A 25,261-nucleotide genomic window follows, 5' to 3' on the forward strand; every position below is an offset into this window, starting at 1 on the left:
TTCCATAAATACCCGTTTTATCCACCCTTATAAGCCCACAAATATGCTGCAGAGTTCTGCTGTGTTCATGGAAACCATAAGGCTTCATGGTATCTGCAGTATTTGCCCAAAAAAATACTGATACCCCAAGGATGGGACTCCATTCCCAAAGGGCAGGGAGGAAAGGGAGGGGCATTTCAGTGAATTTTAATATGCAGATCATCCGTTTCCTAATGGAGTTCATGCTTCACCTTAGAGCTGAAAAAGCAAGACTTACTTTCGCCAAGAAAGGAAAGACTGAACGATGCAAATGACTTCTGAAACATTTCCTTAAGTTTGGTAAAGAGGGCACGCACAGTGCCCGGCAGCGCCGCCTCTAACTTGTGGAGATGGCCCATCCTTCTGGCCCTTCTGGGCCTCCTGTAATTAATCCCCATCGCGGTTAAACAAGGGGCCGCGTGGTTGCCTTCCTGATATGCTGTTCCAGAGAGACTCCCCCACGGGGCATTTACATCCTCCCAGGACTTGTTTTATGGAAATTGCTGTGTTCGCTTCAGTTTTTCGTTTTCTGTGTTACAACGGTTTTGGCAGTTGTTGCCTTGCATGAATTTCTCCGCATGACGTGACAGTCTGCTGCCTGAATTCAGTATGTCCACGTCACCTGTTCACGTCATCTGGCCTGAGTCTGGCTGCACTGATGTTTCTCATTAGTGTTACTCTGTGCTCATACCCTCAGCATTTTGAGACCCCCTCAAGGATTATGCTTTTCTTTCTACTTTCAGCCTGATCATTTAAGCTAAGCACATTGATACATTGCTTCTGGTGGTAAATAGCTGACTTTGTGATTTCATTTATTCTAATGTGTAAGTCTCCATTGTGTAACTGGTTTGACCTGCAGAAAATTGATTTCAGCACCTACTAGGTTCACCTAGGCTGATACAGGCCTCTTCTTCAGCGGGCAAAGCTCTCCTCTCAAGGGGAAGAGTCCGGGTCGGCGACTGCATCAGGGTCAATTGTGGGCAGAGTACTTGGAAGCCTCTTCTTCCTCACCCTCTTCCAGCTTTCTCTGATGACTGCAAGAGTAGGGGAAAGTGAATCTCTACCTCGTGTTGGTCATCAGAAGTGGCTTCAGATTCCTTAGAGGAAGAGTTAAAATGTGCATCTGGATGAGGGGTAAAGAAATGAGGTCAGCCAGTAAGTACCTGTCTTATAGTCCTAGAGCACAGCCTCCACACCCAGCTTTGCCATTCACTCCTTCAGAGGGTGAAACCTCTAAGCCTCAGTTTCACTGCCTGTAAAGTGGCACAGGAAGAGAAATTTGTGTGTGATTGAAAGAGGTCGTATTCTATTTAAGTGACAGTGTTGTTATTAAGACGATTATCCACGGGACACATCTCATTGTCATAAGGAGTAGACAAGATACAAAGGCAGCCTCTCTTGAGCTGAATGGTATGCCAAATATTTATATGTTTCAAAAGTTCACAAATTTTGCCATTTAACTAATCATTGCCTCAATGGAAAACAAGCATTATTTAGCTGTTTCCCTGAACACCAACTTGGAATCTAAATCTCAGCAATTATCATCATTCACAAATAATTTATATTTCTGGGCAAATGGAAGATATCATATCATCATTATTGTGTTTGTTCAATTTGAGTAATGCGTCCTTCGAGGACTCATTTGGAAGTAGATATGTGTACTATAGGTATAAAATGGATTGGAGAAAATACTGGATTTTAACATTTCACTGTAAAGCCTGTATTCCAAATTAATATAAAAGACATTTAGGCATTCTGATATATCGCTGGTAAAAGGAGAGTTAGTAAAAGAATGCAATTTGAGAGCTCATTTAATAGAGAAAAAATAGGGACATGTCTCAAAGTGTGTTTCATGCTATAATTTTACCAAACTTGTACTGGCTTAATGGGAAAAAATATATATCCTGTGTTTCTTAAAATGTCATTAACTTAGGGGGCAATATTTAAAAGCAAGGAAGGCTTTACAATGTTGTTAGCTACAAAGCCTAGCAGTGAGCAATTGCAGTTAATGGCAACAGAACTGCCTAGCTCACAACCCACCACCAAAGCAAACACCCTTCAGGGCACGCAAACAAACGTGTGCACACCCACGTCCACACACATACTGGCTGCCTCCATTTGCAACAGCCAGAGAGACGTTTCAGCTTTGGCCCTTTACCTTCCCCATTCTTGATTTTCTGTGTTGCTTTCTTTTTTCCTCCTTCTTTTCCTTTCCACCCAGCTCCGTCTGGTCTGAGAAACTCCCAGCTCTCCCACTTGACATTCTGATGAGCCCACATTCCTCCTGTCCTTCTTCTCGGGGAGGAGAATTGGGCCATAACTCATTGTGGAGTTGTGGTGATTGCCTCCACATCGGGCACGGGGGGATACAGGCTGATTTTGAGAAATTAGAGGCCTTTCTTTGCCATGGCCCAAGAGGAGAGGCTGCACACACATTTTGCCGGATAATAAGGGCAGCAAGTTTCCAAGAGAGCACAAAACAGAAGTTCTCGTGATTTCCATCCTGTCTTTAGTTTTCTTGTATTTAATGCAAAAATATTTCAAGCTTATTTTTCCAGTCTGGACAACCCTGTATCAGGAAACACTTGAGGTATTAATAGTTAGAGAGAATAAAATACAGCCCTGAGTGTGAGTGTACCAGTGTTTCTCATTCATGTTACTGTGTACTCATGTCCTCAGCATTGTGAGACCCCCTCAAGGGTTTTGCTTTTCTTTCTACTTTCAACTTGATATTCTAAGGACCCCCTACCAAAAAGCATTCCTGAGGTTGGAAGTGACCCATGCCTTATGCTGATCTTCCCTGAGAGAGGGGCAGCAGAACCCAGGGCTCCCTGCCCATGCCCCGTTGCTTCTCCCTGACAGTTTCAAGTCCCAGAATCTGGGATGATTTCGGCTTTTCCCATGAGTGTTGCTCTGTCTCATCTAATTCTATCTTTTGATTCATTTACAGGGAAACTTCGTGGCTTGCATGACAGCTATTTTACGACAAATGGAAGATTACCATTATGCCCACTTGATCAAGACTTTTGGGAAAATGAGGACTGATGTGGTAGTAAGTGTCCCTTTCACCCTGTTGACATAACCATGTTTTAGGGCCAGCACTTTAGACAAAAGCCTGATATCAATATATTCATTTAAAATAGGATTTTGCATGAGAACTTGTCTCTGATTGATTTCAGATGCCTCCTGGGAAGGTCTGACTGAAGCCTTGTTTCTAACAACACAAGGGTCCGGACTCGCAGACTTGCTTCTAGGGCTGAATGGAGATTGACTCGGGGGCTGAGCCCAGGGAAATCTCTTGTCTTTCTTGGTGACAGTTTCTTCTCCTGTGCTTTGGGATAATTGGAAATTTGGAGATGTTATCCATGGATAGTCTCCCATTAATTCCTATTCATTTATTGGTTGACTTTTTAATAGCAGAAGCCAGAGTGACTTTTCAGCTTTAAGTTGTACTCCATTATTAATTAGCTGTAATCATGGAAGCTCATCAGCATTTCTCCAAATAATTCTCTAGTCATCCTCAGTAAAACTATGATACAACTTAATTAGGAAAAGTATAACAGAGGGGAATTTATTGCTTACGAACTACCTCCCTAAGGACCTGAAATTACATTGCCATATGGCAAATATCCTCTGCAAAGCTGCAACCAAACTTGTTGGCAGACTTTGTGATTACATGTTGACTTGAACTCTAAGATTCCATTTCTAAGGATCTGTAAGGTCCTGTAGAACAGGGTCCCCAATCCCTGGGCCACACAGCAGGAGGTGAGTGGTGGGCAAGGGAGCATTACTGCCTGAGCTCTGCCTCCTGTCAGATCAGTGGCTGCATTAGATTCTAATAAGAGCACGAACCCTATTGTGAACTGTGCATGCGAAGGATCTAGGTTGCACGCTCCTTATGAGAATCTAATGCCTGATGATCTGAGGTGGAACAGTTTCATCCCGAAACCTGCCCCACCACCCCCTGGTCCATGGAAAAATTATCTTCCACGAAACTGATCCCTGGTGCCAAAAAGGATGGGGACCGCTGTAAAAGAATACTCATAGATAACTGCAGAACATGGCAGTGTACTAGTGTTTCTAGAACAGGGGTTGTTGCACTTGACATGTACCTTATTAAGAAATGGGAAGAAGAGAATGATCTGTATGATTTTTTTCAAAGGATTATTTCTAATACATAATTTTCTTATTGTTGCCACTACATATATAATGCATAGTTTTCTTATATATCTATAGTGGCAGCAATAAGAAAATTATGTATTAGAAATGATCCTTTGAAAAAATAATATTTTTATATTTATATATGCATATATATACACAGGTACATATATACACACATATATACATGTACATATATATATACACACACACACGCAGTCGTGTGTTGCTTAACAATTCTGCCAAATGCATCGTTAGGCAATTTCATCATTGTGCAAGCCTCACAGTGTGTACCCTTACTTAAACCTGGATGGTGGAGCCTACTACACACCTAGGCTAGATGGTCTAGCCTGTTGCTCCGAGGCTACACACCTGTACAGCATGTGACTGCACTGAATACTATAGGCAGTTGTAATACAATGGCTATGATGTCACTAGGTGATAAGAAGTTTCAGTTCCATTACAATTTTTGGACCACTGACATATACACAGTCTGTCATCGACCAAAATGTTATTATGCAGCACGTGACTGTACTTCAAGATTTCTAAGGAGAACAAAAATGGATCTAGACCTTAAAGCCCTAGCAGTTTCCTCTAAATAAAAGTAAGGGAACAAGAATATGTATATGTTTGTATTTCTGTGTCTGGTTTTCCCTGAATATTAATGAGTAGTTGATAGTAGGAGTATATTCAAATGTGTAACCTGTATCCTGTTTATATCCCATGACTCTTTGGAAATCATGGCATAGTGAAATCAAATTTTACATTTGTAACATTTTATTCCATAATTGAATCTAAACTATACCCGACCCCCTGCTTTGGTCAGTGTAAAGAATAGTTGTAGCTTAAAGCTAGAGAAACAGTTTTGCAGATAATGTTCCAGGTTGAATAATAAAGTCTTCAGAAATAGAAGAATTACTCATCTGGAAAAGTCAGGACTCCAATTAGTACTTTGCCCTTTTTCAGAACAATCACTTCATAAAAGTCCCCATGTGCAAACATGTAATCTGAACTATTAAGTGCTGTAATTGATAAGGATCCTTCAAGGTAAGTGAAAAGCGATGATGCCGAATGGTATTTAAAAATTACTGTAGCTTGCTGAATTCCAAGTGTGTGCCCTCTGTCTTTGCTCAGATCCCAGGATCAGATGTTTACTGTGTGTTGTGGTCCCAATTTCCCAGGGGATGTTTTTCCATAGACACAACAGTTCAGAAAATCAATGATTTGTAGACAATTTGACTTCCATTAAGAAATGATGTTGGCTGGGCGTGGTGGCTCGCGCCTGTAATCCCAGCACTTTGGGAGGTGGAGGCAGGTGGGTCACCTGAGGTCAGGAGTTCGAGAACAACCTGGCCAACATGGCAAAACTCCGTCTCCACTAAAAATATAAAAATTAGCCAGGCATGGTTGGGGGGCGCCTGTAATCCCAGCTACTGGGGAGGCTGAAGCAGGAGAATGGCTGGAACCCGGGAGGCAGAGGTTGCAGTGAGCCGAGATCGGGCCACTGCATTCTAGCTTGGGCGACACAGTGAGACTCCGTCTCAAAAAAAAAAAAATGACGTTTGTGGTTTTTTATACCACAAATTTAGACTGGAAAGTATGTGAACTTTTTTACTGTTGTTAATCTGACAGAACTTTTGTAAAATGTGTTTCTGTTTGTTAACTATACCGAGTATATGACTGTTTTTCAACTCTGACAACGATTTTTTTTTTTGAGACAGAGTTTCACTCTTGTTGCCCAGGCTGGAGTGCAATGGCGCAATCTCGGCTCACCACAACCTCCTCCTCCTGGGTTCAAGCGATTCTCCTGCTTCAGCCTCCTGAGTAGCTGGGATTACAGGCATGCACACCACACCCGGCTAATTTTTTTTTGTATTTTTTAGTAGAGATGGGGTTTCTCCATGTTGGTCAGGCTGGTCTCCAACTCCCAACCTCAGATGATCCTCCCGCCTCAGCCTCCCAAATGGCCTCCCAAAGTGCTGGGATTACAGGCGTGAGCCACCACGCCCAGCTTACTCTGACAACTATTAAATAAAAGATTATTTTGTACAAAATTATTTGATGTTATTTAGTATTTCAATATGAAAGTGGCCAAACCATTTTCCATTTTTAAAAAAATTTTATTATTATTATACTTTAAGTTTTAGGGTACATGTGCACAATGTGCAGGTTAGTTACATATGTATACATGTGCCATGCTAGTGTGCTGCACCCAATAACTCGTCATTTAGAATTAGGTATATCTCCTAATGCTATCCCCCCCCCCCCCCCCCACCCCACAAGAGACCCCAGAGTGTGATGTTCCCCTTCCTGTGTCCATGTGTTCTCATTGTTCAGTTCCCACCTATGAGTGAGAACATGCGGTGTTTGGTTTTTTGTCCTTGCAATAGTTTACTGAGAATGATGATTTCCAATTTCATCCATGTCCCTACAAAGGACATGAACTCATCCTTTTTTATGGCTGCATAGTATTCCATGGTGTATATGTGCCACATTTTCTTAATCCAGTCTATCATTGTTGGGCATTTGGGTTGGTTCCAAGTCTTTGCTATTGTGAATAGTGCCGCAATAAACATACGTGTGCATGTGTCTTTATAGCAGCATGATTTATAGTCCTTTGGGTATATACCCAGTAATGGGATGGCTGGGTCAAATGGTATTTCTAGTTCTAGATCCCTGAGGATCTAGAAGCCACACTGACTTCCACATTGGTTGAACTAGTTTACAGTCCCACCAACAGTGTAAAAGTGTTCCTATTTCTCCACATCCTCTCCAACACCTGTTGTTTCCTGACTTTTTAATGATTGCCATTCTAACTGGTGTGAGATGGTATCTCATTGTGGTTTTGATTTGCATTTCTCTGATGGCCAGTGATGATGAGCATTTTTTCATGTGTTTTTTGGCTGCATAAATGTCTTCTTTTGAGAAGTGTCTGTTCATGTCCTTTGCCCACTTTTTGATGGGGTTGTTTGTTTTTTTCTTGTAAATTTGTTTGAGTTCATTGTAGATTCTGGATATTAGCCCTTTGTCAGATGAGTAGGTTGCAAAAATTTTCTCCCATTTTTTAGGTTGCCTTTTCACTCTGATGGTAGTTTCTTTTGCTGTGCAGAAGCTCTTTAGTTTAATTAGATCCCATTTGTCAATTTTGTCTTTTGTTGCCATTGCTTTTGGTGTTTTAGACATGAAGTCCTTGCCCATGCCTATGTCCTGAATGGTAATGTCTAGGTTTTCTTCTAGGGTTTTTATGGTTTTAGGTCTAACGTGTAAGTCTTTAATCCATCTTGAATTAATTTTTGTATAAGGTGTAAGGAAGGGATCCAGTTTCAGCTTTCTACATATGGCTAGCCAGTTTTCCCAGCACCATTTATTAAATAGGGAATCCTTTCCCCATTGCTTGTTTGTCTCAGGTTTGTCAAAGATCAGGTAGTTGTAGATATGTGGTGTTATTTCTGAGGGCTCTGTTCTGTTCCATTGATCTATATCTCTGTTTTGGAAGCAGTACCATGCTGTTTTGGTTACTGTAGCCTTGTAGTATAGTTTGAAGTCAGGTAGTGTGATGCCTCCAGCTTTGTTCTTTTGGCTTAGGATTGATTTGTCGATGCGGGCTCTTTTTTGGTTCCATTTTCTTGAGACTATTTCCTTTTAACAAGTACTAATTCAGGTTCTCAAATTTAGCCCTTTTTGGTTGAGTGGGTCATTTTCATACAAAATCACACTTACTATCAACACCAGTGACAGTGAGCATATAGAGCACAAGCGGAATGACTGATCCAGAAGAGAAAAACAATAGACATGTTCAGCTCAGAACTCTCAGGACAGAGGCCATCCCAACCCTTTAGGATTCGAACCACAAAGAATCTGTAGAATCTTCTACACTGGAGATGCTGACCTGCCCAAGGGGCTGCTGGCTGCCACGTGTCCACATCTCAGTAACAGAAGCAGAGAATGTGCCCCGATTCTCTGTAGTCAACTAGAAGGGAACGATGAGGGCTTTGGGACTTCTAGCGGAGAGTGTTGTCTTGCCACTTGTCACAAATTCCCACTGTGTGGCTTTGGAAAACACACTACATTTTCCTACACTCTCACATTTCTGTGACCAGAAGTGTGTGGGTCTCTCCCACCGCAACCCATTCCCTGACACCAGCTGGATGTCCTACAATTCAATTCAATTCTGACACCATCTACCTGGAGTTAGCATCAGATTCTGCAAGGAAAAGGGCTTATCTGACCTTACTCAGATTTCACCAGCATTTTACTTATTCTCTTTCCCCTGTGGATCACAAAAAATTTTACAAATACAGAAAAGCTGAAAGAATAATACAATGGAGCCAGGCTCAGTGGCTCATGCCTGTAATCCCAGCACTTTGGGAGGTCGAAGCAGAAAGATCTATTGAGCCCAGAAATTCAAGACCAGCCTGTGCCACATAGTGAGACCCCATTTCTACAAAAAAATTAAAAAAATAGCCAGGTATGATAGCTCATGCCTGTAGTCTCAGCTACTTGGGAGGCTGAGGCAGGAGGATCACTTGAGCCTAGGAGTTTGAGGCTGCGGTGAGCTAAGATTATGCCGTTGCACTCCAGCCTGGGTGATAGCATGAGACCCTGTCTCAAAAAAAAAAAAAAAAAAAAAAAAAAAAAAGGAAACCATGATTCCTGCCACCTCAATTCATCCGTTGAAAGCACGCTGGCATATTTGCTTCCGTCATGTGTCTCCAAGTGTCTCTATCTATACAGCCAACCCCTTTCAGTCAGTGAGAGACAGGGATGCACCTGCCCTAAGCTGTTCAGCAAACGTCTCTGGGGACTAAAGACATTCTCTATTGGTCTTATTGCTCCATGAGAATTCAGCAACAACCCCTCATGCCATTTGTAGTCAGATTTCCTCCATTCTTTCCAAACTTTTTTGTCCTTTTCACGCATTGCATTTGATGATTGTGTCTCTTTTTTTTTTTTTTTTTTTTTTTTGAGACGGAGTCTCGCTCTGTCACCCAGGCTGGAGTGCAGTGGCGCGATCTTGGCTCACTGCAAGCTCCGCCTCCCGGGTTCACGCCATTCTCCTGCCTCAGCCTCCCGAGTAGCTGGGACTACAGGCGCCCGCTACCACGCCCGGCTAATTTTTTGTATTTTTAGTAGAGACGGGGTTTCACCGTGTTAGCCAGGATGGTCTCGATCTCCTGACCTCGTGATCCGCCCGCCTCGGCCTCCCAAAGTGCTGGGATTACAGGCGTGAGCCACCGCGCCCGGCCCGATTGTGTCTCTTTAATCTTTCTTTTTCTAAAATAAATCCATCACCATCACACTGTTTTATTTTCTTTTCATAGCATTGCTTTTCAGTGTTTTTGAAGAGACCAATCCACTAGCTTTTGTAGACTATCTCCCATTCTGGACTTTTTTTGTGCTGCCTTGTAATATGCCTTTCGACTGGTTTCTTTATCCCCCTGTATGTTCTGCAAACCAGAAGCTTGTTCTGAGATTCAAGCTCAACTCCTTGGCAACAGTGTTTCAGCATTGCTGTTGAAAGCTTCCTGCTGTGTTACTTCAGGAAGTAACACAGGAAGTGGGCTTGTCATGCTGACCCACTACTGGCGATGCTGAATTTCACCGCTGGGTTCAAAGCTGGTAACTTCCAGATCCCTCCATTGTGAAAATATGTACCTCTTCCTACCTTTGCAATTGTCAGATAATCTTTGGATGAAACTTTGAATCCACAAAAATGTGGCCATGTCCTATTTCCCTAACAATCCTTCATCGGATGGGTTGAAAATCTGTGGCTGGTCCTTGTCCATAATGGTTACTCCTTTGGCTGAGCAGAATGGAAATTTCCTAAGTCTAAGAGTGAAGATGCTTTGTCTTTAGTCTAAGAGCATTGGGAAGCCATTGGGGAAATGGGTTCATTGTGATGTCTGGAAAGCATTGATGCCTTGATGAGATTTATCATTTGAAAAGTGAAGCATGGGGACAAGAAAGGACAAGGATGGACCTAAGTTGATGGGTTTGGAGTCCCCTGTGGCAGTCCAGGTGCGAGAGGATGGCTGTTTTATTCTCGTGGGTGGGCACAGGGATGGAAAGGTGCAGACAGAGGTATGACACGATTTTGCCTCTGAAGTAGATGGATGGCTGCTGTTAGAGCAGCCTGCTTATTGTATAAGACATCCTGTGAATAGTCAAACTAAAACATGCAGTCGGGCACAGTGGCTTACACCTGTAATCCCAACACTTTGGGAGGCCGAGGCAGGAGGATTCCTTGAGCCCAGGAGTTCAAGACCAGCCTGGGTAATATAGCAAGATGCCAGTTCTACTAAAAATAAAAAAACTAGCCAGGCATGGTGATGCACACCTGTGGTCCCAGGATACTCAGGATACTGAAACGGGAGGGTCACTTGGGTCCCAGGGTTGAAGCTGCAGTGAACTAAGATCGTGCCACTGTACTCCAGCCTGGGTGAGGGAATGAAATAAATAAATAAAATAAATAGAAACTAAAACAAAAAATGCAACAGGAATAAATCCACATTGAATGATGAAATTTTCACAAAATATCCCTTGTTGACTTGGAGACCCTAGTGGAACAGTCCGGTAAGCCTCATCAGCTGCTCAAGGCAAACACAGTTGTTAGGGGCCACCGCCATGGCTAGTGAATTATGCAGAAAACAAGGACGCCTTGCAGAACCTCATCTCCCACTAGATGCAGCATTTTGTTTGATCAGCAAAGTACCAAAATTTAACAGCTGAGCCATACTAATGAAGTATGGGACTGTGTCTCTTAGAAAAGAAAGAGAATTGGGAAAATATGCTTCTCTTCCAGAATAATAAAAACGAGAGGCTGTAGCTCAATTATTAGGCTTTGAGAAGTAATCATCAAGAAAGCCAGCAATTTCATGCAAATAGAGATGTGACTGAATTACGGTACTCAGCCTACAAAATATGCAGCCTGGTCGTTAAAATGGGAAACTCTTGACAAAGTGAGGAAAATCAGTAGTGAAATATGAATTTCAATAATTAAACTGGAAAAGAAGCCATTTGTTGTGTCAGAAGGAAGGACTGGGATGCTCCCGCTCCTGAGAGCAGGTGGACACAGTGCCCACGTACAGAGTTTGGAGGACATCTGGACTGACTTTTCCAACTTGATTTTGTCCGGGTCACTAATGTCTCTTAGACTGGAGGCATCTGCTCTAATAGAGTGATCAGGATCACTCATTTTATTTATGGTGGGGGCACACCAAACTCCTCACACTGCAGACTTCACCTGCTAGGACCTGACTTTGCCATTAGAGTTGGAGAGAAAGTATCTTAACTTTGAACATTAGCTTGTTATTGTCATCAATTTTAACTTGTGCCTCTTCGCAGGAGCTGCTTATTTAGAACTTCGTACTGGGAATTGCTTTCTTGGCTGCTTAAATTCTGTTCACCACCTTGGCCTTCACAGCCATTGCACCTAATTATGATTCAGGAGATTAAATAAATGAGAAATATCCACTCATTTGGCAATCCCTGACCATGGCCTCATTTTTCTAAGACAGTTCTCGGTTGTCTTTTCATTTCCTACCTTGAGTGTTGAGTGAGCTTGGGGTTACCAGGGATGTGTGCTTTTTGGGATAGCCACTTGTTTTGTTCAGGTTAGCTCAGAGCACCTGTCAAGCTCTCGAAAGTAGGAAATCTTCTAATTCTGATAGACACATACTGGAGTCCCTAGGAACCGGCTACCCCTTCCTGATGTCAGGCACATTCCATGGAAGCAGGGTGGAGCAGCTGGGTGTGTACCAAACCCTGCTTCTTTTCAGTTGCCCTGCGAAGTACACAGCATCATCTAAGACATCAGAAGCATAACTCGGTAGCTTCTGGGGATGTAGCTGCCATCTAGGAGAGTTTGGCAACACGGCCGCACACTCAAATGGTTTACTGCATGCCAAATCTGTGCAGATGGTCAGGAGTACCTATTGGAGCCTTTCGTTTTGAAATTCTGTAAGAGAAAGGAACAGACAGTAGTATCCCATATTCAACCTGATGTGTCCTGTTCATCATGAAAAATTGATTTAGAGCAAACATAAGAAAAAGCTGTAACCTGCAAGCCTTGTTTGTAAAAATCATGTTTTCCTAGAAGCAGAAAGGGTTTGAATGCCTATTCCTAACGTTTGGGGATTTACTCTTTAACTATTAGAGAGACATGCTCAGGGTGTTTCAGAATATATTCTTGAAGAAGCCATCTCAGACAGGAGGTGCTCAGGTAAACAGAAAGACAGGTCTAATTCACAGCTCCTATGAAATATATCTTCATTACTTTTCAGGATGTTTTCATTCAGCCTTTAAAATGGGGTCTTTTATAATCTAATTGACAGGAGGGTATCATGTTTACCTTTTTCTTTGTGGGCCATTTCAGTGTTTTGTTTTTTTTTTTTTCAGGATTTCCTAATGGAAACATTCATCATGTTTAAGAACCTCATTGGAAAGAACGTTTACCCCTTCGACTGGGTGATCATGAACATGGTGCAAAATAAGTAAGTGTGGGGAGAACGGCTCTCACCTTTTCTATGGCTCCCAATTCATGTCTGCTGGGAACAGTGGTGTTGCCTGGAGACCAAGCTGGCTTCAATAAAATGCTCTGCAAACGCTGTTCCTAATTCTGTGCTGCAGACAGTTCTAGGGAGACAGGGACACTGAGTTTGTGGTGACTTCCTTATGACAACACAGGGCTCTGGCTCTAAGAACTTGAGCTCCGTCCCCTGGAGAAAAACAGCCTGAAGCTGGATCTCCCCTAGCCGTCATCATGGGCACAGGGGTTCTGCTCGGCGTCGCTCTGCGCTCTCATGTTACCCACATATTTGTATCAGCCCTAGGCACTGTCAGCTCCATGCAAGAGGCTTTTGCAAAGTGTTGACATTTCACATATTTCAGTTTTTTTAATCATGAGCATTTTCTTCATACTCATTAAATATTGAACTTGTGCCTTGTTTATAATCTCCAGTGAGGGCTGTTGGTTAATTTTCTAGCACATTGGGTTTTATCATTTCTGTAAGCACTAACAATGACCATAGAATTGTCAATCACGTGGGATTTTTAAAAAGAACTTTCTGTTCATCTCTATTTTTCTTTCTCATTGCAATTTTTATGGAGATAATTGTGGGTTCATGTGCAGTTGTAGGAAGTCATAGAGATCTTGTGTATAAGGGAGTCGATGATGCGATTCACTGATCTTACTCAGATTTCCTCAGTTTAATTTGTATTCATTAGTGTTTGTGTTGAGTTGTGTAAAGTTTCACCACATGCATATACTGTGGACTCCACCACCACCGTGAAGCCACTGAGTGTTTCCATCACCACAAATGTTCCTCTTGTTGCCCAATTATAGCCACATATACCTCTCCCCTCCCCACTCCACCATCCATAAGCTCTCTCAACCACTCATTCATTCATTTGTATAATTGCTTCATTTCAAAATGTTACATAAGTGTAATCATACAGTATATAAGCTTTCAGCATGGCTGTTTTCACTTTGCTTAATTCACTGGAGATCCATTTAGGTTGTTGCCTGTATCAATAGCTTATTCCTTTTTATTGCTGGGTAGTGTCCCATGGTACGCCTGGACCAAGTGTGATGAACCATTTTCCTGCTGAAGGACGTCTGGGCTATCCCCAGTTTGTGGCTCTTACGAATAAAGCTGCCACCAGCCTTCGTGCATCAGTTTTTGGGTGAACATGAGTTCGTTTCTGTGGCATAAATGCCTTCCTGGACAAATGCTGGCTTGTCGGGTAATTGCACATTTCGTGACGTAGGAAACTGCCAATCTATGGCTGTACCATTTTACATTCCCACCAGCCATGTAAGTGATTCGGTTGCTCTGCATCCAGCCTTTGCTGTTGACACTGTTTTTGCTTTTAGCCATGCTGATAGGTGTGTAGTGTATCTCCCTAGGATGTTAAATTGAATTTCCTGTGATGGCTTTGCCTCTCTTTAATGCCTATTGTCCTTCCCTTCGACAAATCCAAAGCAGCACGACCTTTCCTTTGGCCTCCTCTGGGTTTTTCTGCTTTCTGGGGCAGCAGAGACAGATTGGCCTTGTGTACCGTGGCTGCGGGAGTCCTACAAACCTCCCCGAGGGGTAAGCATGAGGGAGGGAGTGATGTTCACCCCGCGTCAGATGTTACTGAGCTGGAAGTCTCCTTCCACACATCAAAGATGGCATTTGAGAGTAGATGGTGAGGAAGCCCTGGAGACCCTGGCATTGCTGTAGCCTTAGCTCTGGCCCGGGGAGCAGAGTGGGGGTCCTGACCTCTGCTCCTCCTCACTCTTCCACCTGCTGGGTGACATTAAATTATTCCTGTGGCCTTCTCTCAGCTTCTGAGTCGTCATCTAGAAAATGGTGGACTTAATAGAAAGCACTGGTCTTTTCCCTTTTTCTCTGTTAGGATGAACTTTTGTGATTGACAGTCTAGATTTCCTCTGAAGAGCTCTAGAGCGTTGTGTCTTTAATGGCTGTATTTTGCACATAGCGAAAACAAGCAAACACATCAGCAACAGTAATCAAAAACCCCGCTGTCCTGGAGCCATAGGTCTCATGACATCATTGGCCAGGAGCAGAGGTGTGGCTGAGCAGGTGCCTGAGCACAGGGTGTGGAGGCGGCCCGTGTGGATGCTGTTCTCCGCCTCTTGACTCCTCTACGTGTAGACCTGACCTTCTGGGTCTCCCAGCAGAGCAGCACGTCCTGGCTCTCAGGCTGTGGATTCCGTGGCCCTGGGTGAGCACTGCTCCGACAAAGGTCAGGCGGGATGGGCTCCCTGAAGTTGCATTCATGTCGCTCCTACTCCGAGGGTCTCCCGTTTAGGAGGGCATAGTCAAAATCTACTTAGTTCATGATTTTTTTTTTTTTTTTTATAATTGAGAGCCTGTTTTCAGTTGGAACATCATAGCCGCATCATTCTCTCTTCCTACTTCACTGTCTTCCTCCTGCCGCCAACCCTGCGCTACATAAGGGTTGCTGCAGCACTGGCCGTGATGCAAAGCCATACAGTAAGTGGTCTGGGGCTCAACCCTGGGAGTGCTATGGTTCTGGTTTCCTTCTCCAGAGACCCTGTCCAGCTTCTCCTGGGATATTCTGTTGTTTCTGGGGTGAGCAGGTGGCTTGATCCACATTCCTTGGAATCATGAATTTGCTGCAAACCGGTGGCAACCTTCCCTGGCCAGCACCCCTACTCACTAGAGCCCCTTCACAGGGTATGGCGCCTGACAGAGGTACCCGCGCTGCAGCAGCAGGTTGGTACAGTGGCATTTTGGACCAAAGCCTTTGCGTCTTAGAAACCGGGAAGAGAGTCTTTTGTTTTGAGGACAGGGAAACTCTGGGGAGAAGCCACAGTGCTCAGTGTCCTCTCAGCAGTTGATTGGATGAGACTTCTGAGGATAAAGTCTACCTTGGTGATAATAAAGTCCACCTTGTTCTCTTGTTCATCGTGTACACGGACTGCAGCTGGAAAGACGTCTTGACAAGGGAAGCAGCCTGAATGTAAAATCCCTACAGTTTATTTTCTGTTTTACATAAAATGTTATCCTGAACCTTCTAATCAAGGATTCTAGTACTGTGAGGCCAGGTCGTTGAGCAAACAGTGTTTCCTCCATGGGAGCTTCCTGCAGAGAAGTGATGTGTGCCTGTGTGTGTACCCATGCTCATCTGTGTGTGTCCCTGCATGTGTGTGCATGTGGGTGTGTGTGTACTCGTGCTCATCTGTGTGTCCTTGCATGTGTGTGCATGTGGGTGTGCATGTGTGTACCCGTGCTCATCTGTGTGTGTGCATGTGGGTGTGTGTGTGTACCCGTGCTCATCTGTGTGTGGGCATGTGTGTGTGCATGTGTGTACCCGTGCTCATCTGTGTGTGTGCATGTGGGTGTGCGTGTGTGTACCCGTGCTCATCTGTGTACCTGCATGTGTGTGCATGTGGGTGTGTGTGTGTACCCGTGCTCATCGTGTGTGCATGTGGGTGTGTGTGTGTACCCGTGCTCATGTGTGTACCTGCATGTGTGTGCATGTGGGTGTCTGTATGTGTGTACCCATGCTCATGTGTGTGTGCATGTGGGTGTGTGTACCCGTGCTCATCTGTGTGTGTACCTGCATGTGTGTGCGTGTGTGTGTGCCTGCATGTGTGTGCATGTGGGGGTGTGTGTACCCGTGCTCATCTGTGTGTGTCCCTGCATGTGTGTGCATGCGGGCGTGTGTATGTACCTGCATGTGTGTGCATGTGGGTGTGCGTGTGTGTACCTGCACGTGTGTGCATGTGGGTGTGCGTGTGTGTACCCGTGCTCATCTGTGTGTGTACCTGTATGTGTGTGCATGTGTGTGTGTGTGCACCCGTGCTCATCTGTGTGTGTGCATGTGGGTGTGGGTGTGTGTGTGTACCTGTGCTCTTCTGTGTGTGTGCATGTGGGTGTGTGTGTGTGTACCCATGCTCCTCTGTGTGCATGTGGGTGTGTGTGTGTACCCATGCTCATGTTTGTGTACCTGCATGTGTATGCATGTGTGTGTGTGTGTACCCGTGCTCATCTGTGTGTGTACCTGTATGTGTGTACGTGTGTGTGTGTACCCGTGCTCATCTGTGTGTGTGCATGTGGATGTGTGTGTGTACCTGTGCTCATCTGTGTGTGTACCTGCATGTGTGTGCGTGTGTGTGTGTGTACCCGTGCTCATCTGTGTGTGTGCATGTGGGTGTGGGTGTGTGTGTGTACCTGTGCTCTTCTGTGTGTGTGCATGTGGGTGTGTGTGTGTGTACCCATGCTCCTCTGTGTGCATGTGGGTGTGTGTGTGTACCCATGCTCATGTTTGTGTACCTGCATGTGTATGCATGTGTGTGTGTGTGTACCCGTGCTCATCTGTGTGTGTACCTGTATGTGTGTACGTGTGTGTGTGTACCCGTGCTCATCTGTGTGTGTGCATGTGGATGTGTGTGTGTACCTGTGCTCATCTGTGTGTGTACCTGCATGTGTGTGCATGTGGGTGTGTGTATGTGTGTACCCGTGCTCATCTGTGTGTGTGCATGTGTGTGTGTGTGTACCCGTGCTCATCTGTGTGTGTACCTGCATGAGTGTGCATGTGGCTGTGTGTGTGTGTATCTGTGTGCTGAGGTGTTGGTTTCAAGTAAAGACACTTATTTGCAGAGATTCTTACTCTCAGAAGCTCAAACAAACCCATATTCCTATCCCAGTTGACACATTCAGCAGAAACAAGCTCCCAAGCCAACACAGCACAAGAGTCAGCCACCGAGGAGGCATTTTAGGTCCTGATTGGAGTTGGTCACTGATAACTGTAACTTTTATTCCCACATCCTTCTGCCCCCATATGCTGCCCTTTGTGTTGAATAAACAACATGAATGTTTAGAAGCTGGATCAGGTGGGTTTTTGAAGAAGGTTATTGCCTCCATGTGGTAAGATACTTGAAACTGTCTGGAGACAGCTGGTTGGGAGACCCTTAAGTATTCTTTGACACCTTTGCTTCAATACCAGCTTCAAAATGAAGGGTTTGCATCACTTTCCCTGTACATTCCCATTCTTTGTGAGGCATTGCACGTTTGCGTTCTGGAGCTGAGAGTGAGCTAACATTGGGCATGCCTCCCAGCACCAGGCACTGCTGTGGGGATGTCACGTGCCATCACGTCCTTTATACCCTCAGCAGCCCTCTGGGACAGCTGCTGTGTTTAGGCCCACTTTACACATGGGAAAATTGAGGCATGGAGGTTGGGTCACTTGCCAAAAGACACAGAGCTGGGCGGTGTTAGTGCCAAAATTTAACTCCAGAGCATCCACCCCAGAGCCGTGCCTGAGCCACCTAGCTACCCTGCCTCTTGGTCTTAAGTAGGTCTCCTATTTCCCAAGAGAGTGTTAGGAGTTTTTGTTTTGTCTTTATTCGAGTGTCCATAAAACATAACAACTTTTCCACAAGGTTTACTGCTTACGTGAGTGAATTTTGAGTGTGGAATTCATTACATTGCTAGTTACTTTCTTCACCTTTAGAAGCGTATGCACCATTTATCAATGTGTTTTATAAGAGCGAATCTTACTGTGCAGTCTAGAAAAATCACGTCTCCCTAGCATTGTCATAAAGTAATCCTCTTATGGAAATTGCAGATACCATATTCTATGTCCTTATCTACCTGCCATATATGTGTATATATAGATTGCCTCTTACTAGATTAATATTTTATGTGTTGCCAGACTTCCCTGCTCCCTCCACCCCTTAACAAGTACCAGAGGCTTCCTTGCCTCGGCTGGAGGAGCAGTGGTTCCAGAAGCTTCTGGAGTCTGTGTTTCAGTTTTAATGGCACAGTTGGACATGTAGTTTTACCACCTACGGCTTAGAAATGGACAAAATCAGCCTCTGTGGTCTCATATATTTGTGTGCTTGTTTGTCTTTGTCTCTGTGAACATACCTTTTCTCGATACACGGGGCTTGTAAAATGTAATTAAAGACAATGTCTATTAGTTTTGGTGATATAACTTGTAAATCAAGAATCAAAATAACAGGATTTAATGACTATCCCAAAGTACGGTGTTCACTTGGTTATGTCCAAGATGGGAACTGATTGGCGATGGCCTGACATTATAGCTGTGCTCTAGGATATGAGAGTACCAGATGGCAAGATGACATTTAAGATGAGCACAGCACAGAAAGAGTAGAAGTGTGCTTGTGTGCTAGCACCCAGAAGTGCTTTATAATCTTCCCAGAGGGGAGCAGCTGCTAAGGTTTCACTGAAGCTCTCAGGTTCTTTTGGAAGCACAGACCTTTCCCTGTTGGCACCTACATGCTGGTATCCATCCTGGAACTCTTATTAGCTGACTTGCTCGGATTCACGCTTTGTGTGTGCAGCATAGTCTAATGGCCAGCAATCATACCATGGCTATCATAGAGTTCTCCTTGGTTGTTAATGAGAATGTGACCACTTGCTTGAATTTTTGTGTCTCTTCTAGTCTTAGGGTTTGCCTTCGTGCTCCAGTAGGGTGCTTGAGTTTATGTACTAATAACCCCTACTAGAATTTTAAGTGATAGGAATGACCTGGTAGGAAGTGAGTCTGCCAGGTAAACCGAATCCCTTTGTCACCTCGAAGAAACCGTTTCTTATTAACTGCTTTACTTTTGCTTGAGAAAGGCATTTCTACAACATGTGGTGGGTGAGAGAGAGGCCAGTACTGAATGTAATTTTCCCTATTTTGGAATTAGACTTTCTTGTTCATATTGACTACATAGCGTGTAACAAAACCTTATCCACAGTTGTCAGCTACTCAGACTTGTAACGGAATTTTTAAAAATTCAACTACTCCAGCTCACAGCTTCCCTAGTCCTCCCTGCCTACTGTACCCTCTGCTCTCAGGATAATAAAGACATGAAACCAGCATTTGCATTTCCTCAGAGCTAGTGTAGTTTGCAACTGTGATTATCAATCGCTTCCAGGCATTCCTCTCTGTTGGCATAGGTTTTGTGTTTGAGACTTCCTGTTCTTTTTCAGGCTAGGCTGGGACCTACCGGAAATAATGATTAGTGTTTTGAAGCCCACACACTTTCATAGAGGACTTGGTATGTCTTGCAAGTAAAGGTTCATAGAACATGAATATAAAATAGAATATGTAAAATTGTAGAGAAAACGATGCTTTCTAGAAGTTGAAATACTCAAAGCTGACTGCAAGATAAAACATAAAGGCAAATAAGACGGTTGCCGGGTTCTCACTGGTTGGTGAAAATGATCCTTGCCATTTATCAGGGGAAGCTGGCAGTTTACAATGTAGATTTTTTTTTTTTTCCAAGACAGGGTCTCACTCTGTTGTCCAGGCTGGAGTGCAGTGGCAGGATCATGGCTCACTGCAGCCTTTAACTACTGGGTTCAAGCAATCCTCCCAGCTGAGCTTCCCAGGTAGCTGGGACTACCGACACATACCACCGTGCCCAGCTAATTTTTTGTGGGTTTATTTTCTTGGAGAGATGGGGTTTCGCCATATGGCGCAGGCTGGTCTCGAACTCCTGGGCTCAAGTGATCCACCCGCCTTGTCCTCCCAAAGTGCTGGGATTACAGGCATGAGCCACCACACCCGGCCATGATGTAGATCTTTATATAGGAGACACTGAACAGGAGAAGATCATAGGGAAGGAATCAGTTGAGAATTTAAAATTCTGCCCATAGAAAACAGAAGAGATTATTCTCTCAGTTAGGAAATGCATAAGATGTTACCAGTCAGCATGTTGGTTATAACAGTAGTTGGTTATAATTGGACTTGTCTGAAAGACTAGCTCATCAAATGAAGGGGATTTAGCTGACCTGATCCATTCAGTCTTGTCTAGTCGTTGACCATTTCAACATCAGAGATTGTCAGTCAAAAACTATTGTTTGGTTTTGTTCTATCTGCAATCAATTAATCTTATACTTGTCCTTTCAAACTTTGAAATTTCATCCCGATTTGGAGTTTGTGAGATCATGTTGCTATTTATTTCCAGTGTCTGTGTGTTACACATTTAAAAAAAAAAATCATGGCCATATGGAAACCATCCCAAACAGATCAGGATGATGCTTGCAGTCTGCAAAGGATGGAGGATTTTGATCTCTTGACCTCATTTTGACAACCACCTTGGCTCATTTCTCTGTGGCCTCTCCTCCTCTCCCCATGATTCATCCTTCTTTCAGCCAGGAAGTGTTTTCCTCAATCCATTGACGTAGCATATTACATTTTCACCAGCCTGCCATATATGATGTCTATGGACACCTCATAATCACATGCAGCTCCTTTCATGAGGAAAATCGTCCATGCTTATTTCTGTAACTTAACAATTTCTCCCTTTTTAAATAGAATGCATTTCCTCACTTATAAGTATTATCTACCAGATGTATCAGAGTCCAGGATGGCAAGCTCTCTGCTATTTCTGCCAAAATTAATTTGGCTTATAGTCAGGACAGGAAAGGGCCTTAAGCCCTAGAAAGGGATTCCACCTTGGAGATGCCAGTTCTTTAAGGATAAGTCGTGTTGGTGCTCAGAAGGCAAATTTGCAGGGTAGGCTGTTTGCAGGTACTTTGCCATTTGCTTTCGTTGCCGTGAAGGAATTTGAGTCGTTGGCCACGCTGAGCTGAGGGCTTGGATCAGAGGAAAGGCACCGCTTGCCTTAGGATGGGAGAGAGGGAAAAATTAGTGCCCACGTGCAGGGGGCCTGCCCCCAGGACCATGGCACCAGTGGCAACCTGTGGATGGCCAAGTCAGGAGGACTGCGTGTTTTCTTTCCTGTTCTACCTTCGTCCAGAGAAGCACCTCTGCATCCCAATTAAGTGTGCATAGTTGAATATTCTTTGTGCAGGTTGAAATCATGGTTATAAAGCATTTGGGGCTTGAGAAACTCTTGGATTATTACTTCTTGACATCTTTTTTCCTTTCTTTGAAGCCTGGATTTTAGTTGATGTTGTGACTTCTCATTTAATTTATTTTTAATATTTATTGGCTTACTATTGAGGTTTTGCACAGCCAATGGCTTGATGATTTTAGGCACACTTTAGAATTATTTTTTTCCTTTGAAACAGTATACAGCAGTTGTTGACAGAAACACTGTCAAAACACAGCTAGCTAAGTACCAAAACACACACACACACACACATACATATAGACTATACTGACTATACATTTTGCTTTGCACTGAGAGATGTTTCATGCATAAAATAGAGAGGGCACTTGGCTTTGGTCCTCATAACATGAAGTGCCTCCTCTGGCATTAAGTGCCAGTGGAATGTGGCATTAACGCCAGCCAGGTGCTCACGATGAGATGTGCACCGTCTCTGAGAATTTGGGGTGAAAAAAATAGCAATTGAAACTCAGTATAGTGAAAACATTCTGGAATGAAGATTTCCCTAGAGTTCTCCATACCTGCATTTTACTACAGCTCATGCACTTAATAATATTGCTCTTTGAGCCTTCTTCCTCTCCAAGAAAACTGGCTTAACCTGAGACATTTCACAGCCCAGAGTCCCCAGTTTGCAGGCACCAGGGCCACAGTTCTCCTTCCTAGGCTGGTTAACTTGGGCCGTACCTGAGTGCATTTCTGGCAAGTCACCCAGAGAAACACATGAGACTTTTCTGGGGGCTGTGTTGGCCATTGTGATGCATCAGGATTTCAAGACAGATACTGACTTGGATCCAGTAATGATGCTCTGGACCCTCCAGCAGGAAAAGGACCCCACTGGGGCTACATTGCTATGTCTATCATTTTAGTTTTATCTCCAGAGGTTGCTTTTAGAGGGGACACAGGGCCATTGGCAGTTCTCTCTCAGCAGGTTTTGGGCCTAGATATGGTTGCAGATGGTGTCTCAGAGCCCACTGCACCTTGGGATGGAAACTGACCTACGACCAAATGCTACCTGTTCGAGTTCTGTTCATTCTTAAGGCCTAGTCATAAATTATTTCAGATACTTTCCATAACAGTTATTCTATTTCATGTCTGCTTTTGCTCTTTGCTTAATAACTAAAACAAATAATTTCCAGAGTTTTACCTGGTTGTTTATAACCAATGTATTGCACATAGCCTAGATATTTTAAACTGTGTCGTCTTATTCAGATTGCCTGTTTTAAATTTTAATTCAGAGATGAAAAATCAACCTACTCTCAAAGGAGTGGCAGTGATGAAGAGCTCTCAGCAGGACTCTTATTTAGGGAAGCTTGCTTTAAAGGAAAGTTTGAAAAGGGCAAAGTCTGTTTAAGAATTCTCAGAGATCACGCGCACCTCGTCGGGAGTGCCTGGCTGGTACTGATGCCGCATCCCGCTGGCACTTAATGCCGGAGGAGGCACTTCACGTTACGAGGACCGAAGCCAAGTGCCCTCCTATTTTATGCATGAAACATCTCTCCGCACAAAGCAAAATGGAGGAGATACACTTTATTATGATCCTCCTCCCGGTCCTCTCATGCTAAGTTTTAACCTCCTGTGCTACTGGGACTTGGAAGAAGGTCTGTGTCGTATAGGACCCTCTGGTGTGGTGCTTTTACGTCTAGAACAGGAGGAAGAGGCAGCCAAGTGAACTGAGTCCTCGCAGGCTTGCCAGGCTGTGTCTTCCGTGTCTTTTTGATAGTTCTCAATGAAGGACAGTTGTTTCCCCTAGAGGAAAATCGACAATGTCCAGACACGTTGTTGTCACAACTTGGGAAGAGAGGGCTGCTGGCATTTAGTGGGTAGAAACCAGGGATGCCACTAAACATCTTTTCATGCACGAGACAGCCCCCTGCCGCAAAGAGTCATTTCATCCAAAATGTCACTAGTGTCTCCAAGTGATAGATGAAAAAACAGAGTCCAGAGTCTCAGTGATGCTCAGTAACTGTTAGAAATACATAGAAATATACGTGCAGTGGCTCATGCCTGTAATCCCAGCACTTTGGGAGGCCGAGGGAGTTCGAGACCAGCCTGACCAATATGGTGAAACCCTGTCTATACTAAAAATAGAAAAAAAAATCAGCCAGGCATGGTGGCGTGTGCATGTAGCCCCAGCTACTCAGGAGGCTGAGACAGGAGAATTGCTTGAACCCAGGAGGCGGAGGTTGCAGTGAGCCGAGATCGTGCCACTGCACTCCATCCAGCCTGGGTGACAGACCGAGACTCCACCTCAAAAAAAAAAAAAAAAAGAAGAGAAAAGAAAGAAAGAAAGAAATATATGTGATTTATTGCAGTGACTCTCTTCTCCTTGTTTCCCCATTTCTCAGCCACCCTTCTCTGCCATGTGACCTCAGCCAAACCAGCGCCCTCTAGAACAAATAATAGCAGCTAGCTGCTGAAGATAGGACTGGTCTTCACTTATTAGGGGGGTGTCCGAGAATTGGAGGTGGTTTCCCCAAGTCGCTCTGCCAGGGGCTCCAGTGTCTTTGCAGGAGATTTTTGTGGGCTTTGATTTGGGGTGGTGTTTGGGAGCAAGATGGCATTGGAATCACAGTGACATGAATGTACATGCCAGGGCTGCCTCCAGTCCTGCCTGGCATGTGGGACACGCATTGAAAATATTAGCAAGAGCCTGTTCTCAGGGTGCTTGGGCTGCCAGCCTCTACACCCCAATTCTGCCGAGCCTGGGGTGAAAGAGTAGCCACATGCCTTTCCTCTCTACCTCTCCCAGCCAGAGGCCACCTTCAGTACAAGGGTTGGAAGCTGAGCCCTGGAGTCCGTTTGTCAGGTCAAATCCGTGCTCCACCACTTATAAGCTTTGTAAATTTAGTGTTGGGCAGATTTACCCCGTGCTGTAGTTTCTTCACCTGTAAATTAGAGACAGAAGTCAAGCCTCGCCGGAGTGTTTTGGGGGAATAAATGAGAAAGTGCATGTGGGGTGCTTTGTTCAGAGCCTGACCTCCAGTGACCTTGCAACAAGCCGTGTCTGTGGCCACCTCCATTTTTATGAAGATGACATGATAGTGTGTCATTGTCCCTCTGAATCTGAGAATTGAGCCCACAGGTAAGGGTGTGAAGCATAGACATTGCCCTGGAGATTCAGAGCACTTTGTACATGTATTGAGAAATTACATTATAAAAAAATACAATTCTTTGCTTTCATAGATTCACTCTCTTCTTGTGAGGATATTTGTATATATTCAAATTGCGGTTTCCCTTGATTTATAGGTAATTAAGTCAACCCATTTTGCTTGCTGTTTTCCTAGAAGCAGCATTTGTGAATTGCTTTATGTGACATGGCTGACACGCTGTCAAGCATAGGTCTTGTGCAGTTGTCTCTGTTCAGAAGCCAGTCACCAAAATGGTGGTCCTGTCTGCCCTGGCATCTTGGAAGGACAGAGCTGCAGTCCCCAGAGAGGATCCTGTGTTGTCCCTCATGTGCAGATGAGGTTCTGAGATCCAGGGGTGTTGAATGAGTGGCTCCGGGCCCCCTGTGTGAGTAGCAGGAGAGACTGCAGAACTGGTTGCTCTTAAGCCACATCCAAGGCCAGGCACATAAAATGTGGACAGTGATGCCCACCACCCATGCAGTCCTTGGGAAGCCCCGTTGGCATAACGAGAATAGAGAGCTTGACGAGGACGTCCTCAGTGAATGAATGCCAGCTCCTGACCACGCTCAGTTTTGGTAACAGTAAGTGGCACTGTCTACAGAGCCTCTCA

The 25,261-nt window shown here is 44.3% G+C and overlaps 1 protein-coding gene across 7 annotated transcripts in view; it reads left to right on the forward strand.

Annotated features, from left to right (window-relative positions):
• DOCK1 (dedicator of cytokinesis 1) overlaps window positions 1–25,261 on the forward strand; it is a 585,238-nt gene that overhangs the window by 344,375 nt on the left and 215,602 nt on the right. For all 7 annotated transcript variants that reach the window (XM_054659991.2, XM_054659996.2, XM_063782260.1 and 4 more), the window contains 2 exons: window positions 2,969–3,070; window positions 12,574–12,668. In XM_054659991.2, the coding sequence (XP_054515966.1) occupies window positions 2,969–3,070; window positions 12,574–12,668 (197 nt within the window). The remainder of the gene's footprint in view (window positions 1–2,968; window positions 3,071–12,573; window positions 12,669–25,261) is intronic.

Source organism: Pan troglodytes, chromosome 8 (genome assembly GCF_028858775.2).
Source record: "Pan troglodytes isolate AG18354 chromosome 8, NHGRI_mPanTro3-v2.0_pri, whole genome shotgun sequence".
Lineage (NCBI taxonomy): Eukaryota > Metazoa > Chordata > Mammalia > Primates > Hominidae > Pan > Pan troglodytes.